We start from the raw sequence: 19,526 nt of genomic DNA, 5'->3' as shown, positions 1-19,526 counted from the left end.
GTGGATGAATTATGAGAGATTAAGTAAAACGAGTTTTTAAGTGAATTATTGAAAAAGAATGAGTTAATGGATTTATAAGCTGAATTGACTTGTCATGAACTGAAATAATAAATTCCAAGTGTTAGAATTGAATTTGGAACATGTTGAGTAATTGTAAGATTTTTAGTTTTAAGTGTTCTAATAAGATATTAGATGTTTAAATGTGTTAAAGTGATATAAGATGATTTAAATAAGTATATTTGAGTTTAAGGAATTGAAAGAAGTTAGTAGAGTGGGAATTAAGTAAGTTTTGGAAAATTTTCGGGTGAAATAATTAAGTCCTAGGCATAGGGTATCGTACTATTCATCCAATATCGATACTTCAAAGCTAAAAGAGTGTAAATTGAGCTTATGGTGTCGGTACTGAAGGAACAATATCGATACCATATGATATAATTCGATAAAATATTTAAGAAGTATTGATACCTGAAGAGTGGTATCAGTACTAGTTGAAGAGGGTATTGATACTAAGTGTCTAGTATCGATACCATTATTAAGTTATAAAGCAGAATGTCAAAATGGTATCGGTACCTAGGGAGGGTATCAATACCATAAGAGGGTAGTATCGGTACTATAGTAAGAGTACCGATACTATTGAGCTTAAAATGCTAAATTTAGTTATTCTTTCAGCCTACGTTATATTGATTGGTTATAAGCGATTCAAATTCAAATATTCATATAAGTTGTATAATTGTGTAGATATCAATCGTAAGTGAGTATCTGATGAGTCCACGCGATAAGATCGAGCAAGAAAGAGTTAAGTGCATGACTTGGATTAGTAAGGCTAAGGTGAGTGCATACTAGTTTATTTATGATGTTTAATGGATATAAGACTGTGACGAGTCTATTTCCTATATTAGAATGCATGAACTCATGAATATAAACATGTGTTTGATATGAGTATATGTGTTATATGCTATTGTATATGTTATATGATCAGTGTGAATACACGTTATGTGATTATGTGTGAAATGGTATAATCTATGTGATTATCAAATATGCGAATATATGCTTATGAGATAAGCCATGTGACTATGAGCTATGTGAAAATAAGCTATGTGATTACATGATCACAAGATATAAGCCATGTGAAATGTGAATGTGAATCATATGAAAATGTTCTATGTGTAAGTGAACTATGTGCTTATATAGATATGTGAAATGACATAAATGATAATGCCCATGTTATATGATATGAGAGCTAGGGATATAGTTGGCATGCCAAGAGTCGATGGTTCTATGTGGTCATTCGAGATATATATGTAATCCTTTGGAACATATATGCAGTTCTTCAGGACACATATTTGGTCATTTGGAATATATATGTGATCCTTAAGGAGTAGTCATTCGGGACATATATGTGGTCCTTCGGACATCTATGTGGTCATTCGGGACAAATTCTATGTGCCCCTAGTGGGAATTTATACGAGCTGTGGTGACAGCATATGTGCACAACCTCAATGTACTCACATATATTTAGTTCTAAAAAATGTACATGGGCTATTAAAAGATATAAAATAAATAAAGAGTATGTAGTGTTATGTGTGGCTTTGTGAAATGTTTTATTTGAAGTGTATGAATGTCAAGTACAAAAGTATATGATTAAAAGATATGAATGAATATAATATTGATAATGAAATGAGGTTAACGATGATAATGACAAGATATATATATGTATACAATTATTATATGAAATGTTATATGATTTTGTGTGATACCATTGTATTAATTATTCATGCATTGTTAAGTAGTTAGAGTTTCCATTATAAGTTTAAATGCCTCACTAAGTTATAGACTTAGCGTGTGAGTGCTTCACACGTTGGTTTTGTGAGCAAGAAGAGGAACTTGGATAGGCAAATCAGGTCAGCTACTCTTTCCAAAGATCAGATCAGAGAAGTATTTGAATAAAATATATTTTGTTGTATGGAATGTAGTTGGCATGTAATTAAATGTTTGAATTGTATACGCTCTGATAAGTTTTGTAAACCTTTTGATTTAAATTGTATAAATTATGCACTTTGATTTGATAAAAATTAGAATTTCTATTCTTTTGTAAATGTAAATGTTTTAAAAAATCAATGTAACACCTCAGACTCGTATTCAGGTTGGGTATGGGTTGGGGTATTACATTTAATGGTATCAAAGCTATGGTTTAGCCGATTCTAGGCTTAAACCGAAGTAAAAGGAGTTTTAAAATGTGTACTTGCCAACACAAAGTGAAAATTTCTAATCTGATAGTGTAAGGAGTATGTTGTATTACTAATAGAATAGAATTGTTATGTTATATGAGATGTCTAACCATGAGAGTTTTTGAATTGAAGCGAGAGGTAATAGACCTGATGGTGGCAGCAATTCACATGTCCTAGCCAGGCAGGATGAAGAACGAACACTGCAGGAAGTGTTATTACCAGATCAAGGATTGTTTTCAGTATATTAAAAACGCATCCGAATAGTGTTAGAGGATCTTCATTGTTCTGAAGTGAAGTAGTTCCTTTGTTATGCTAATAAGCTAGAATAGAGTGGATAAATGTTATTATGAGAATATTAAAAGATAAAGTGATATGGTTATTGTTTTTAGAAAAGTTCAAGAATGGTTACATCAGTGATCAGTTTATAAGACAAAGGAAGTTAGAGTGTTTGAGTTTGAATCCAAGGAATTGCATCATGTATAAGTAAGAGTGCGGGTTTGATAAGTTGAATAAAATACCGCTGAGAAATTTTGACTGAAAAATGGATGTATATGATTGGCTTGATAAGGGTTTGCATCCTAGATTAAAAGAGTTGGTGATGACTAACAAGGTTAGGTAATGGTAAGTATATTGGAGTTAAAGGATTAGAAAATATGTCAGGTTAAGCTAACCAGGTATGACGTGGATTTGGATATGATGGTGTACTTTGATTATGTAAATGTGATGTAGTTGAAGGAGACAAGGATTCATATATATGAAGGAAGCTAAGGATGTAGTAGAAAAGTTTAAGATGATAAAAAGGTATATGTATTGTAATTCGAATAAGGATTTTGCAATAATAAGGTTATTGTGCAAGAAGAATTGTTTATCAAAGTCTTGAAGATATTATAAAGATTAGTAATCAGAGATAAGTATAGGTGATATGAAGAGAGTATGGGAGTATGAAGAAAAAAGTATGACCTATGTTACAAGGAGTTCTTGATTTCTGAAAGAATAAATGGATAAGGAAAGTGAAAGATGAGTCTAAAGGATCAATTAGGAAATGATTATATTGAGGTATAGATTTTAAGCATGATACAGAAGTAAGAAAAGTATGTAAGGTTATATTAAGAGATTGTTTAATTTTGTAAAATATATGTCTTAATTATATTTGATGAAGGTTTAAGGTTGTGTTTCTTGGATAAGTAGATGTAATCGGGGAAATAGGGAATTATTTATAGGTATTAAGGAAGTTTAAGATACAATTGAATGATTATATTCTCTTTAATCAAGTTATGAAGGACAGAAGTGTTATTGTGAAATGATAATAGAATTAAGGATTGGTAAGGCAATTAGAGATTGATAAAGGAAATCAATTGAGTTATGATCTTGAGTGATAAGAATTGATGTTACTGTCTACATGATAAGTGACATGATATATATTTTTGAAGATAAAAAGTAAGTATAGAATCGAAGGAGTGAAAAGATAGGAAACGATTGAGTTCTTTGAAAATTGAAGACAAATTATAAATTGCAACTGCGAAGGGTTAAAGTAATGGAAGCAACAAGAGAAAATGAATATGATATGGATAGACAATATCTTCATTTATAGGTGCAGTGAAAATTCGAGGACGAATTTTCTTTAAATGGGGGAGATTTGTAACATCTCAAAAACTGGGTTAGTGATGAAATGAAAGTTTTTAAAATTTGGTGATCAATTTTAAAAATTTTGAAAAATTTAAGGACTTAATTGAAAATATTTTATGAAAGCTTGTTTAGTAAATATTTAATAAAGTAAGAGTAAATTGGTCTTTTCAAAATAAAGATTTTTATCTCTCTATAAAGGATATTAACACGTGGATATGGGAGTATAAATATTACTGTTATGTAATTTTAGTTAATTAATTTGATTAACATAGTACTTAGTAAGACGACACAAGATCTTCCTTTTCCTTGTTTCCTACACTGGACCCAATCTCTCACTCCCATCTTCAAAACTCGCACAAATGTAATTTGTATAAATAAAATTATCAACCAACAAAAAACCCCTAATTTTCCTTCTTCTCAAATCGCTTAAATCATCTCTCTGTTTGCAATCCAATCCAAACAGACTCTTTATCCAAGCTGCAAACCCCCCGCGTAATGATCAGGTATTGAATCAAAGTTCCATCCTTTTTTTCTTTTGTAATTCACTCAGTTTTCATGTGCATCTCATGATTTCATTCAATCAAAGCTTCTGCTTTGCATTTTTCGCTCCACGTCCCTGTAATTCTCTATTTTTATTTTATCAATCGGCCAGTTTTTTTAACGTTTTAGTTTTGTTGCTCTCATTCGTAGCATCTGTTTCCCGATATAATCTTTAAACTTGGCAAATCATTTTTCATTGCATGATCATCTTTTTGTTGACTTCCTATCTTTGATATTCTTTTGATTTATACCGGAAGCTCTTATATAACCGAATTTGCCGGTAGGGTTTTCAAAGTTTCGTTCTTTGTCTCATTTACGGCATGTGAAACATCTTTCAATTCCGATTCATGTACTAGAACGCTTGAATTTATGCTACTTTCCAAATCTGTACGTTTTTTCTTTCTAAATTTGATGGATATTTACTATTATTATGACGGCGCTTAGAATTCAGATATTGTTCTGGAATCTATGATTATTGATGTTTTAGCTTGGATGTGATTATAACTTTCAGATTATCTATATTTGACAATTACTTCTGCTTTGATGTTTCAGATTTTGATAAATTGGAGAAGGGATGTCAATGGAGTCTAACATTTGTGACATCAATCACTTGGATGCCGATGTCCTCCTGCCTCCTCGGAAACGGCTGCTGGCGGGATTTAAGAAACAGGCTTCTAATGCCAATGGTGCTTCAGATCAGCCTACGGTTGCTTCTTCCTCTTCACCTTCACCTTCACCTTCACCTTCTACTTCGACTTCGTCATGCGATGTTAATACCCATCTTAAGAATCTATTGATGAGTTCTCATTTGTACAACCCAAACCTTTCTCCTGAGGAGATTTTGGAGTCCTCTAGAGCGGCAGCTACCTTTGCTGTTAAAGCTGCAGTGGCTGCCAGAGCTGCCGCAGAGAAGAAGGCTGCAGTTGCCACTAAAGCTGTTGCTGCAGCTAAGAGTGCATTGGACATAGTAGCAAAATTTTCTGAAGACAGAGACAGACGCCTAAAAAAGAACAAGCTCAAGAAACATGTCCCTGTTCAACTCCTGTACAAAAAACACGAGCCGGTTGAGAGTCCTAGGACAGATGAAGAGCTAGCCCGGAAATTGCACCGAGCCATCAATAGTTCCCCAAGAATCTCAAAGAATTCACCTTCTGAATGGAGAGGTCATAAACATAAGAGGCCTAAGATCATGGCAACTCTTGAGAAAACAAAAGCTTCCAATGGAGCTATAGTATTGGGTGGAAGCCCGTCTTCTGCATACAATGGAGATACTATGGCAGGAGAAATTGATTCTGAGGACTCCATGGAGGAATCTGTTAAAGCAGAGGCAAAGGATGCTAAATATGAAAAATCTGGGCAATTAGAGTTGGATAATGGTGAAGCAAGATCAAGCCATTCGAAGGAAAAAGCTTTTGAGGATGTAACCACTGGTAAAAAGAGGGGAAGAATGAAGATAAAGAAGCTGCCCCTGAGCGTTTGTTCCTTTAGAGATTGAGTGAATCCAAACGAAGACATGATTAGTAAGAGCTCTCCACTGACCGAAAAGAACATGGATAATTCAGCTGCTGCTGTTAAGACCTATTTTACCTTGGAACCCTCCAATGATGGTGTTATTTCAATGGAAGGTTCATCAATGCTGAAATGCCAGTATTTCAAGGTCCCTGCATGTATCAAACAAAGCAAAGTCATGCAATCATAATGTTCAAATCCTGTTCTTGTAACAGGTGGCTTCAAGGATTGAAGTTAATAGCTGAGATAGGATTAGTAATTCTCTTTTATAGGTAATTAGGAACGACTTTACCCATTTATCACTTTGCTCATTACTGTTTTTGTAAGGAAGTTGAATAGACAGAATGTATCAATTGCTTGCCTCTACACTTTACTAATAGTGCTTGCTGCATAGAACCACAGCAATATTTGGATTCGAGATGAACAGGAATGCAATAAATTTAGGTGGCTCCTTTCTTTCTTTCATTTTTGCGTGTTCATCCTTCTTTCTTTGGATGATGCTACATGTACTAAAACTTTAATGCCCTTGGTATTGTTATTTCAGCGGTTGATTCAATTTTTATCCTTTTCCCTTATCTATTGTCTTTCATGGTTGTATGAAATTCCTTTTATTGTTTATAAGATGCCATCATTGATGGATACAGAACATGTTGAAGTTGATGTTGCTGAAACATATACACATTGACCTAGCAAGCGATCATCTAATAATGGCCTTTCTGTAAAGGACAATGATTGATTTCCTCATTCTTCAACCAAGGATTTGCATTTTTTTTTCTCAACGCCATGGTTTAAATTCTGATGAATTGAGAAATCTGTCGGGTTCATCTAGGACCCGCTGAAAGTTGCAGGAGTGTAGTAATGAGGTGCATCTTTTTTATTTTTGGAGGTTATACCAAAATTGGAGAAGGATATTTGGATGAGTGCGTTGTGTAACTTGTAGGAAGACACACAGAGAGAGAGAAAGGAAGCTCACAGTTATGCGTATTGGTTTCTATCGATAGTAAAATGGGAGCAGTGGTGGATAAACTCCATAGTTTGTATTGATTTTTTTTATGAACTATAAATATTCATTTAAATGGCAATGACGTCAAGAATGACAACGTTTTAAATACAATCCTGTTTGTCATAACAAAATAAAAAAGGATTGATTCTCGACAAAGCCCATAGTGCAAGTGTGTGTCACCCTATTCGCTTCTCTGCTCACGTAGTGTGCCTTAAGATTGTAAGGTCCCTCTAACATTGTTGACAATTGTAAATTTACCAATATGTTGACAATTGTAATGGCATCTCCTTCGATGATTGTGTGACCCCATCTATTTTCGGTTGCCATGCGAAGTCCCTTGATGAACGCAATCGCTTCGGTTAATTCAGTAGAATGTGGACCATCTAACTTTCGAGCTACTCTTTCCACGTTCATACCGTATTGGTCTCTTGCAACAACACCAATTGTTGCCTCACCTGTGCTAGGTAAGTAATCCCCATACACGTTAATTTTATGAGATTAGCTCCTGGTTTGCTCCAGAAATTTCCCTTTGCTGGATGTGATTGCGAAAGAGCTCTTGTAGACCCCACAACCTTGTTAAAATCAGAACACAAAATCTATGCGGCGTTAACAACTTCACTAGCCTTTTGAAGCTCTTGGTCATGAACCCATTTTTTACGTCTATTGCAAATATTCCAAAGGAGGACAATGAGCTTTGTGAAACCAACTCGATCCAAGGAGGGCTCTAGGTCTTCAAGCCAGCTTTTATAGTTGAGTGCTTGAGAATCGACAAAACTTCGATCCAAAATCAAGAGGAGGAACACTTCTTTGGTCGTCGGACAGTCCTTTAAAGCATGCAAGACTGTTTCAATCTCATTGTTACACATCAGACAAACCTCACTTCCTAGGCCAGCTGATGCAATCTTATTACCGATGGGGAGAGCATCATGGCAGACGCTTCATCCAAATATTTTAATCATCAGAAGCAATTGGATCTTTGAGATCGATTTCCAGATTGGTGATCGGCCCTTCTCTGTCCTGGCTCCCATAAGCAACCAAATGTATCCCGACTTTGTAGAATAGAGCCCCGAGTTGTGGTGTTCCCAAATGAGTTTGTTACCTTCTTGGGGAGTTATAAGTGTCCAGAATCATGTTTGCATCTTGGGGGGTAAAAGCTATGCAGACCTTATCAACATCCCACCCCATGGAATCCGGTACCATAAAGTCTCACATCGAGTGGGTTGGAGCACACCATCAAAATATGGGCCAGATACGTTTACCCTTTCAGAGCCTCTCCGCCTATCAAAATGCATGCGTGAGGGCTGTTCAAACCAACTCTCCAAAAGATCCCATCTTTAAATGCCACCTTAGCCTTGTAAATACTAATCCACGCATACGAGGCTTTAAGTCCAAGTTCCGCATCGAGAAAAGAGGATTTAGCAAAATACTTTGCTCGGAAGACTTTATAGAGGAGAGATCTTGGATTAGAGATAAACCCGCACTTGTTTCCCAAGTAAGTCGATGTTAAAAAAGCTTAAGATCACATAAACCCAATGTAACACAAGGAAAATCATGTTAGTAGTTTTGGGTAAACCATTTGGGTTTAGAGTATCATTGTAACCTTCCAGACCCGGTCTGTAAGTTAGACCCAAACCTAAGTGATCACATATCTCATTCAGAGTTTATATATATATATATATATATATATCTTACAATATTAATACAAAACAAAATATTAATAATACAAATATATCCAAAACGATAGCAATACATGTCACCAAACATAACCGAAAAACTTATAGAGATATACGTTCATACAAAATAAGTAGTTGATCTCTCATGATGCCAAATCTGCTAGCTTACGGTATGCTGTTATCTGAAAAAGGGTAAAAACTACAGAATGAGCTAGAAAGCCCAGTGTGCTCCAAACAGTGTATTAAAAACATACGAATAAAAATTTCCAGTAAAACCGATTATCAAACATGTTTTAAAATATGAACACTACCCCCATCTGTCAAGTCCAAAATGTGTAGGTTCCCCAGAACCATACACCCACCAACAAGTCCAGCAAGGCCCTGAGCACACAGCAGAGGAGCCTCCAGATATACTTCCTCCATCATTACCCCCAAATAAATCATGTTCCGCTCATAACGAATATATATTTCAAAAATTAAAACATAATTCAGGTCAGGTAACAGATCAGAATCCATGTCAAGTAGCATATAAAAATTCAGGTCAGGTAACATATCAGAATCCATGTCAAGTAGCATATAAAAATTCAGGTCAGGTAACAGATCAGATAACTATTCATATGATAGTTTAAAACAGTATGATAACACTGTCAGGAAACACACCTGTAACAGTCTGAGAAATCAGATAGGGAAGCCTATCACTGGGTTTGTCGATCACGCTCTGCTGCAGTGCTAGATCCTACGAATTGGAAAAATCCATATTGGAATCCTAATATAAATAATCTTTATTTAAATAATATACGGAAACCTACGGGTAATTCTTGAAGTGCGCGACTCAGGCTGATCTGACGAACGAACAACTCCAGACCTAACTGATCCTCGTTCAGGTGAAACACGAGTATCTTCATGAAATATTTTATTGAATCAATTCATTAACCAAATCTCAAATAAATAATCAAAATATTGAAATATTAAGCCTTTTGGGTTTACAAGCTCGATTCAGGAATTTCAGGTCATAATTTGACAAAACGGACTTCGGAATCAGATTCAGGATATCGAAAAACATAAAGTATGATTTTCCAAAAATTTGAATTCTTGGTCAAAATCAAAGTCAACGGGTTTAACTAATGATTCGGAGACTTTCGGGTTTGAATTTTGTGAAGCCGACCTCAAAAACGAATTTGGGACGTCGAAAAATGTCAGGATAGGTATTCTCGGAAAATATTAACGGTTGTTTAATGGCCGGTCAAAGCCGGTCAAAGTTATGGTCAAAAGAGGTCAACAAAATGTCAACTATTTTACAGAAATAACACCTTTTTTTAATAATTACCAAAATAGCACCATTTTTGAATTAATTTCCAAAATAGCACTTTTCAAATTAAATTCCCAAAATAGCACTTTTTAGAATTAAATTCCCAAAATAGCACCTTTTTGAATTAATTCCCAAAATAACACCCATTTCGAATTAATTCCTAAAATGTCACCCAATCAACGGTCAACAGTCAACGGGTCGGGTCGGGTCGGTCAACGGGTCAGGTCGGAACCAATCAAACCGGTCATTTCGACCTTCCCCACGAGGCAGTGGGGCACGTGGGACGTCTTCCAGCAGCGTAAAATTCACGGAAAAATTTCTAAAAATTATTTTGAGCGATTTCGAGATACTTATAAAGCTCGGTTCAAATGTTTGAACGACAGAGAGCTCGATTTCATCAAATCGAAAACTTTGACCGCATCACCACCACACGCGCCGCCGCCGCCGAGAAAAAGGAGGACACCGGTGGACTCGGAACGGCACAAGAAACACGATGGTGCCGGAGGTGTCGTAAACGGAGCAACGATCGGCGATGAATTTAAGATTTCCTCGGCGATGGAGCTAAAAAAAACGTCGAGACTTTTACTTGAAATTCCCAATGTTTGGCAGCGTTTCACTTCAATTAATTTAAGGGAATTGTTCCTCACTCGATAACAAACACGATGGTGGTTTCAAAACGACGATCGGAATTCGGACGGCGTCGGGATCGTTGTCGGAAGTTGAGGTTGGGAGATAGGATTTTGGCTCAATTTAGGAGCAATTGGTTTCTGATTTTTTCAGAAACCAATTGCCGTATATAATACCAAACTTCACCAACCTTTTTTGGGTAAATTCAGGGCTTGGTCCCTGAATTTTCTTTAACTCTAAAATAAGCTACAAATTTTTAAAATCTTTTAATTTAGTCCCCAAATTTCTCCAAATTTCTTAATTAAAACCTCAAATTACAATTATATTTTTTTTCAAATTTCCGGGTTGTTACAATTCTCCCCCTCTACAAGAAATTTCGTCCTCGAAATTTACCTTATGCAAATAGATGAGGAAATTGAGCCTCCATTGACTCCAATGTCTCCCAAGTAGCTTCTGAGGGACTACGATTACTCTACCGAATTTTAACCATTGGAATTCGCCTATTCCGAAGAACTCGTTCATCTCTCTCTAAAACCTAAACAGGCTCCTCCTCATATGACAAATCAGGCCTCAACTCTACCTCATCAACTTGAATGATGTGATCTGGATCTGGACGGTATCGCCTCAACATAGACACATGAAAAACATCATGAATACGACTGAGCTGGGGAGGCAACTCAAGTTGATAAGCAACATGTCCGACTTTCTTCAGAATACGATACGACCCAATAAATCTCGGACTCAGTTTACCTTTACATCCAAATCTCAATACCTTCTTCCATGGAGACACTTTAAGAAAAACCTGATCATCAACCTCAAACTCGATATCCTTACATCGCTTATCTGCGTATGATTTCTGCCTATCAAATGCCTCTTTTAAACGATCATAGATAAATCTGACAGTATCTTCAGTCTCTCGAACCAAGTCTGGACCCAAAATTTTTCTATCATGCAACTCTGTCCAACATATAGGATTACGACATCTACATCCATACAGAGCCTCGTACGGTGCCATGCTAATACTTGTCTGGTAACTATTATTGTAAGCAAACTCAGCTAATTGCAAGAAATCTTCCCAACTACCACAAAAATCAATCACACAACCCCGTAACATATCCTCTAACACCTGAATTACTCGCTCAGACTTCCATCAGTCTGAGGATGAAAAGATGTACTGAAACTCAAACGAGTACCCAAAGCCTCGTGCAAAGCCTTCCAGAACCTGGAAGTGAACCTCGGATCTCTATCAGATATGATAGACCACGGAACACCATGAAGTCTAACGATCTCAGAAATGTACAACTTAGCCAGTTTGCCCAGAGAATAATTAATCCGGATAGGGATAAAATGCGCTGACTTGGTGAGTCGATCAATTATCACCCAAATAGAATCCTTTTTAGAATGAGTCAGAGGAAGACCAGTAACGAAGTCCATTGTAATGCGCTCCCATTTCCACTCATGAATCTTAATTGACTGTAACAATCCAGATGGATGCTGGTGTTCTGCCTTAACCTGCTGACAAGTCAAACACCTCGCCAAAAAATCTGAAATATTCTTTTTTATACCAGTCCAAAAGTAACGCTCCTTGAGATTATTGTACATTTTGTCCCTGCCAGGATGCATAGCATAAGGACTGCTATGAGCCTCCTGAAGAATAACCCGTCTTAACTCATCATCTTTAGGGACGCAGTAACGACCGTGAAAACACAAAATACCATCCTGATCCACAGTATACTCTGAACTCGATCCTTGTTTAACTTGCTCAATAATGGAAAGCAATGATCTATCCAGAAGTTGTTTGCTCTTAATCTCCTCGGCCAAAGTAGGTTTAACCTGCAACTCTGCCTACCAACAGACTATTATCATCAAATAAACTCAAGTTGGCTAATAAGGCTCTGAGATCTGATATCGCCTTACGGCTCAACGCGTCTGCCACTACATTAGCCTTCCCTGGATGATATTCTATCTCTAAATCATAGTCCTTTAGAAGCTCTAACCAGCGACGCTGTCTCAAATTCAATTCTTTCTGAGTAAGCAGATATTTCAGACTCTTATGATCAGTATAAATATAACACTTTTCTCCGTATAGGTAGTGTCTCCAGATCTTTAAAGCAAAAACCACGACAGCTAACTCCATATTGTGAATAGGATAGTTACACTCATGCGGCTTTAATTGACGCGAAGCATAAGCGACAACCTTCCTATCTTGCATCAAAACACAGCCTAATCCAGAGTGAGAAGCATCACTGTAGACAGAAAAATCTTTCCCATATTCAGGCTGAATCAGTACTGGGGCTTGAGTTAGAACAGTCTTCAGTTTCTCAAAGCTAGCTTGTTGGTTCTCAGACCAGACAAATGGAATATCTTTCCTCAATAGTTTCGTCAGAGGAGCTGCAATAAGGGAGAACCCCTCAACGAAACGACGGTAGTAACCAGCTAAGCCCAAGAAACTACGAATCTCAGAAACGTTCCTGGGTTTCTTCCAGTTCATAATAGCCTCCACTTTGCTTGGATCCACCCGAATACCATCAGCAGAAACGATATGTCCAAGAAAAGTCACTTCGCTGAGCCAGAATTCACACTTGCTCAACTTATCGTATATCTTATTCTCCCTTAGAGTCTGTAGAACAATCTTTAAATGCTCCTCATGTTCTTCTTCACTTCTAGAATACACCAGTATGTCATCAATGAACACAACAACAAACTGGTCCAAATAAGGTCGAAACACCCTATGCATAAGATCCATAAATACAGTAGGGGCATTTGTTAACTCGAATGACATCACTAAAAACTCATAATGCTCATATCGAGTACAAAAAACAATCTTTGGAATATCCGAATATTTCACTTTGAGTTGATAATAACCAGACCTTAAGTCTATTTTTGAAAAGATAGAAGCCCCTCGAAATTGGTCAAATAGATCATCGATTCGAGGCAGAGGATATTTGTTTTTAACCGTGAGCTTGTTCAGTTTCCTATAATCGATACAAAGTCTCAATGTCCCATTTTTCTTCTTGACAAAGAGAACTGGGGCTCCCCATGGTGATACACTGGGTCGGACAAATCCCCTATCCAACAACTCCTGGAGTTGAACTTTCAGTTCCTTAAGCTCCTTTGGGGCCATACGATAAGGAGCCATTGAAACCGGAGTAGAACCAGAATAGATTTCAATCTCAAACTCAACTTCTCTATCCGGAGGTAATCCATGCAACTCCTCGGGAAAAACATCAGAAAATTCTTTGACAATCCGGATACCTTCAATATCAGACTGAGAACTCCTAGTATCCAATATATAAGCAAGAAACGCCTCGGAACCATTCCTGATTATCTTCTCAGCTACCAAAGCAGATACAACATTCGTCAGAAATCCATGGCGTTCCCCAATCATTACAATCTTTCGATTATCCGGGGTCTTCAGAACAGCTCTCTTAGTCTCAAAATCAATATTTACTCGATGTTTGTCCAACCAATCTACGCCGAGAATCTAATCAAACTCTTCCAAAGGTAACTCTATCAGGTCAGCCAGAAAAATCTCTCCATTGATCTCAATAGGGCACTCTCTATAAATACGATCCAACACAATGGACTTGCCTAAGGGACTTTGAACTATCATTGAATGCTCAGTATTCTCAACAGGAATATTTAGACCCTCAGAAACAGAATGCGATACATAGGAATTGGTAGAGCCACTATCAAACAATGCAAAGTATAGAACTGAATAAATAATAATAGTACCTACATTCACATTAGGCCCATCACGATCTTGTTAAAGTCTGGCAGTGTAAACCAATGCAAGCTGTCTGGCCTCAGATCTGACTGGACCCCTACTCTGAGATGCTCGGCCTCTGCTAGCCGATCCAGGTGCTCTCTCCTGAGTACGACCTTGTGCTGGAGTCTGGACTGTACTATGAGAACTAGCAGGAGTACGAGCTGGCGTCTGAAATGAACGATTTCGCTCTGGACAGTCCTTCAAAAAATTGTCACCATAACCACATTTATAACATGTGCCCAATTTCATCCTGCATTCTCCAAGATGTTGTTTTCCACAGTAATCACATGTCTTCAAAGGTTGCAACCCAGATGATCCACCATGTCTAGAAGAATGCACAACTGAAGAACCGGATGTAACAGGTCTGACACTCGCACCGCCTCTCTGAAATGAATCACCCCTGCCTCTCTTGCTAGGATGTGCAGAAGAATCAACAAAACCAGAAGGCCTCCTGAATCGGGTTTGAGCTCGATCACTATCTCTCTTATGCTTCATACCCAGTCTATCTATTTCCTCAGCAGTCTTGGCTATCTCAACCAAAGCATCAAAATTCCTCTCTCGGTGGGTAGCGACTCGACTCCTGATCTCATACCTAATTCCATTCTCAAACCTCAAGCATCGATCTATCTCAGTGTCAACAAGTCCAGGAGCATAACGACTCAATCGGATGAACTCCACCTCGTAATCCATAACAGACATATTACCCTGCTCCAGATTATGAAACTCTCGGCGTCGCTCCTGAAGATATCTCTCTTCGATGTAGCGACTTCGGAAGCGCGTCCTGAAAAGATCCCATGTTAATTGGTTCATTGGAATACTACCAGAAATGGATTGCCACCATCTGAAGCTTTCTTTCTTCAACATAGTTAGGGCCCCCTTTAACTTTTGCTCAGGTCTGAGGTCCATCTCATCTATAATCCTCTCTATGTCCTCCAGCCAATACTCAGCGTCTGTCGGAGGTCTACCAGTAATACCCTCGAATGGAACTACACCAGCAGCAACCAGAGAATTTGAAATCTCAACCACAATCATATTACTAGGGGCTCTGGCAGCTCTCTGAAACATGCAGAATATAGCTCTATTAATAACATCTTCATTCATGTCAGTATCCTCATCTCCAGTGACGGGATGATCTCTCACAGGAGTAAACTGGTCATCATGAGAAAGGGTCGGATCTACTTGCGGAACAGGAGGATCACGTGGAGATATCGGATCGTCGATCATAACAGAAGGTCGAGCGACTCGCCCTTGACCACAACCACGTCCTGTCCTACGACCTCTAGCAGCACTCATCGTTGGATCTATAAGACTCTACAGAAAGAGTTTAAAATATATGTCAGATTAGCATCAGAGATCTCGAGAAAACTTTTAAATCATAAAATAAGGTGACATTTTTTTTCAAAATTTCTTTAAAATCCAAAGTTTAGGACCCATATACAGTCCGAGTGTTTAAAACCGAAAGCTCTGATACCACCAAATGTAACACTCCAAACCCGGTCTGTAAGTTAGACCTAAACCTAAGTGGTCACATATCCCATTCAGAGTTTATATATATATATATATATCTTACAATATTAATACAAAACAAAATATTAATAATACAAATATATCCAAAACGATAGCAATATGTCACCAAACATAACCGAAAAACTTATAGAGATATACGTTCATACAAAATAAGTAGTTGATCTCTCCTGATGCCAAATCTGCTAGCTTACGGTCTGTTGTTATCTGAAAAAGCGTAAAAACTACAGAATGAGCTAGAAAGCCCAGTGTGCTCCAAACAGTGTATTAAAAACATACGAATAAAAATTTCCAGTAAAACCAATTATCAAACATGTTTTAAAATATGAACATTACCCCCATCCGTCAAGTCCAAAAAGTGTAGGTTCCCTAGAACCATACACCCACCAACAAGTCCAGTAAGGCCCTGAGCACACAGTAGAGGAGCCTCCAGGTATACTTCCTCCATCATTACCCCCAAATAAATCATGTTCTGCTCATAACGGATATATATTTCAAAAATTAAAACATAATTCAGGTCAGGTAACAGATCAGAATCCATGTCAAGTAGCATATAAAAATTCAGGTCAGGTAACAGATCAGATAACTATTCATATGATAGTTTAAAACAATATGATAACACTGTCAGAAAACACACCTGTAACAGTTTAAGAAATCAGATAGGGAAGCCTATCACTGGGTTTGTCGATCACGCTCTGCTGCAGCGCTAGATCCTACGAATTGGAAAAATGCATATTGGAATCCTAATATAAATAATCTTTATTTAAATAATATACGGAAACCTACGGGTAACTCTTGTAGTGCGCGACTCAGGCTGATCTGACGAACGAACAACTCCAGACCTAACTGATCCTCGTTCAGGTGAAACACGAGTACCTTCATAAAATACTTTACTGAATCAATTCCTTAACCAAATCTCAAATAAATAATCAAAATATTGAAATATTAAGCCTTTTGGGTTTACAAGCTCGATTCAGGAATTTCGGGTCATAATTTGGCAAAACGGACTTCGGAATCAGATTCAGGATGTCGAAAAACATAAAGTATGACTTTCCGAAAATTTGAATTCTTGGTCAAAATCAAAGTCAACGGGTTTGACTAATGATTCAGAGACTTTCGGGTTTGAATTTTGTGAAACCGACCCCAAAAACGGATTCGGGACGTCAAAAAATATCAGGATAGGTATTCTCAGAAAAGATTAACGGTTATTAAATGGTAGGTCAAAGTTCTGGTCAAAGGAGGTCAACAAAATGTCAACTATTTTACAGAAATAGTACCCTTTTTTTTAAAAATAATTACCAAAATAGCACCCTTTTTGAATTAATTTCCAAAATAGCACTTTTTTGAATTAAATTCCAAAAATAGCACTTTTAAAATTAAATTCCCAAAATAGCACCTTTTCGAATTAATTCCCAAAATAGCTCCAATTTCAAATTAATTCCCAAAATGTCACCCGGTCAACAGTCAACGGGTCGGGTCGGAACCGGTCAAACCGGTCATTTCGACCTTCCCCACGTGCAGTGGCGACGTGTGGGGGTACGTGGGACGCCTTCTGGCATCGTAAAATTCACGGAAAAATTTCTAAAAATTATTTTGAGCGATTTCGAGATACTTACAAAGCTCGGTTCAAATGTTTGAACGGAGGAGAGCTCGATTTCATCAAATCGAAAACTTTGACCGTATCACCACCACACGCGCCGCCGCCACCGGAGAAAAAGGAGGACACCAGTGGACTCGGAATGGCACAAGGAACACGATGGTGCCGGAGGTGTCGTAAACGGAGCAACGATCGGCGATGAATTTAAGATTTTCTCAGCGATGTAGCTAAAAAAAAGTCGAGACTTTGACTTGAAATTCCCGACGTTTGGCAGCGTTTCACTTCAATTAATTTAAGGGAATTATTCCTCACTCGATAACGAACACGATGGTGGTTTCAAAATGACGATCGGAATTCGGACGGCGTCGGGATCGTTGTCGGAAGTTGAGGTTGGGAGAGAGGATTTTGGCTCAATTTAGGAGCAATTGGTTTCTGATTTTTTGAGAAACCAATTGTCGTATATAATACCAAACTTCACCAACATTTCTTGGGTAAATTCAGGGCTTGGTCCCTGAATTTTCTTTAACTCTAAAACAAGCTACAAATTTTTAAAATCTTTTAATTTAGTCTCCAAATTTCTCCAAATTACTTAATTAAAACCTCAAATTGCAATTATATTTTTTTTCAAATTTCTGGGTTGTTACAATCATTATAGGCCCTTATGAAACAATTGGGTTAAGTATGATATGGATTTGGACTTGGGCTCAACCTAAAGATGATATAAATGACATTTTTTTCAATTAAGGCTAAAAGAGGAAGGGCTAAAGTAGTAATTAGACCCTTGTTTGAAAAATAATGGTGAAATTCTTTAATTGGGATGAGGTCACCCTTGGAAAGATGAGTGATTCTCTTCTTCCTCTTATCTTTTCTCTTTCTTCTCATCATTGTAAGAATCCCAAAGGTAGAAAATTGGTTGTCCAACAAGTTTATGTAATACCCCAAAATTTGATTAGTGACCAAAATGTAAGTTTTAAAAGTTTAGTGGCAAAGTATAAACTTTATAAAAGTTCAGGGACCAAAAATATATATTTTAAAAGTTATATATTTTGGTCTGTAAATGGATAGTTCATCTTGAAACTAATGTTTTTGTGGGAAACAAAAGTTTGATTTGGGATTTGTATTAAAAGCTATAAAGCAATAAAGTCCAATAAGAAATCGGATAATCAGATCAAACCAGAATTTAAGGAAAATTTGAAAGATGCTAGATAAAGGTTGAACATATTATTTCCATATTTTAGAATACTGAAATTTAGCATGGAACAATGAAATTGAAGTTAAATTTCCCTACTTAGATGAAATTGGGAAAATTTAATGATTAAATTGTAATTTTCAAAAATTGCATTACCAAAGTAGAAAGTCAACTTTATTTTGGTTCATCTTTGACTATGAGATATTTTAACGGAAGATATTTCAATAGCAAATAGTAATTATCATGATTCATTAAGAGTAAAAGTGAGATTGCTCATTAATTGAATTTTAAATTCAATTATATTAGAATGGTGCCAAGTGTTTTAATTGATGATTACAAGAGAAAAATTAAAGAATTTTCAGCTCTTCTCCAAGCTTTGGTCGAAACTCCATATCTCCCAAAGGTGAGGATTTTGTTTTGATTTTTGAAGCTATATGATTAACTTTTGGATCAAGTTATTAGATAAAGAATTAATCCCCTTGAAATTATCTATCATTTGGTATAAAATTACATGGAAATCATGCTTAGATGTCGAGTTTCATGAATTGGGTGGTTGAAGAACATGTTTGATTTTGAAGAGTTGATGGATATTTTTTATGTTATTGATGTTGTTGATTAATTCTAAAGCATAAATGATGATTGAAATCAAGTGTAGAAGCATGTATAGTAGTAGACCATGTTAGGGTTTATAGAGGTTGATTGAATTTTGATTCAATTTGATGTTGTGATGAGTGGAATAACATGAATTTGATGTAAGGAGGTTGAATTCATGCTTGAAATTGAATGAAAAGTTTACCCTAATTGTTTCAAGAGGTTCGACTATATGGAAAAATTTATGTGAAAAATGTTGAAAATTTTCCTATGGCCATTAATTGATGATAGACGTGTTCTACATTATTTGGAGATTGAATTGGATCAATTTGGAACCTTGA

At 36.8% G+C, this 19,526-nt stretch overlaps 1 protein-coding gene across 1 annotated transcript; it reads left to right on the top strand.

The window, feature by feature from the left end:
• Window positions 1–4,232: 4,232 nt before the first annotated feature.
• Window positions 4,233–19,185, top strand: LOC120118674. Its single transcript, XM_039138685.1, has 3 exons — window positions 4,233–4,357; window positions 4,947–6,158; window positions 19,175–19,185. The coding sequence occupies exon 2, from the start codon at window positions 4,969–4,971 to the stop codon at window positions 5,887–5,889; it is 921 nt and encodes a 306-aa protein (XP_038994616.1). The 5' UTR covers window positions 4,233–4,357; window positions 4,947–4,968; the 3' UTR covers window positions 5,890–6,158; window positions 19,175–19,185.
• The last annotated feature ends 341 nt before the right edge of the window (window positions 19,186–19,526 follow it).

The sequence above is a fragment of the Hibiscus syriacus genome, unplaced genomic scaffold, assembly GCF_006381635.1.
Source record: "Hibiscus syriacus cultivar Baekdansim isolate YM2019G1 unplaced genomic scaffold, ASM638163v2 tig00110328_pilon, whole genome shotgun sequence".
Taxonomy (NCBI): Eukaryota; Viridiplantae; Streptophyta; class Magnoliopsida; order Malvales; family Malvaceae; genus Hibiscus; species Hibiscus syriacus.
Note: the sequence above shows the minus strand (reverse complement) of the source record. Positions and strands in the feature narration are given on the sequence as shown.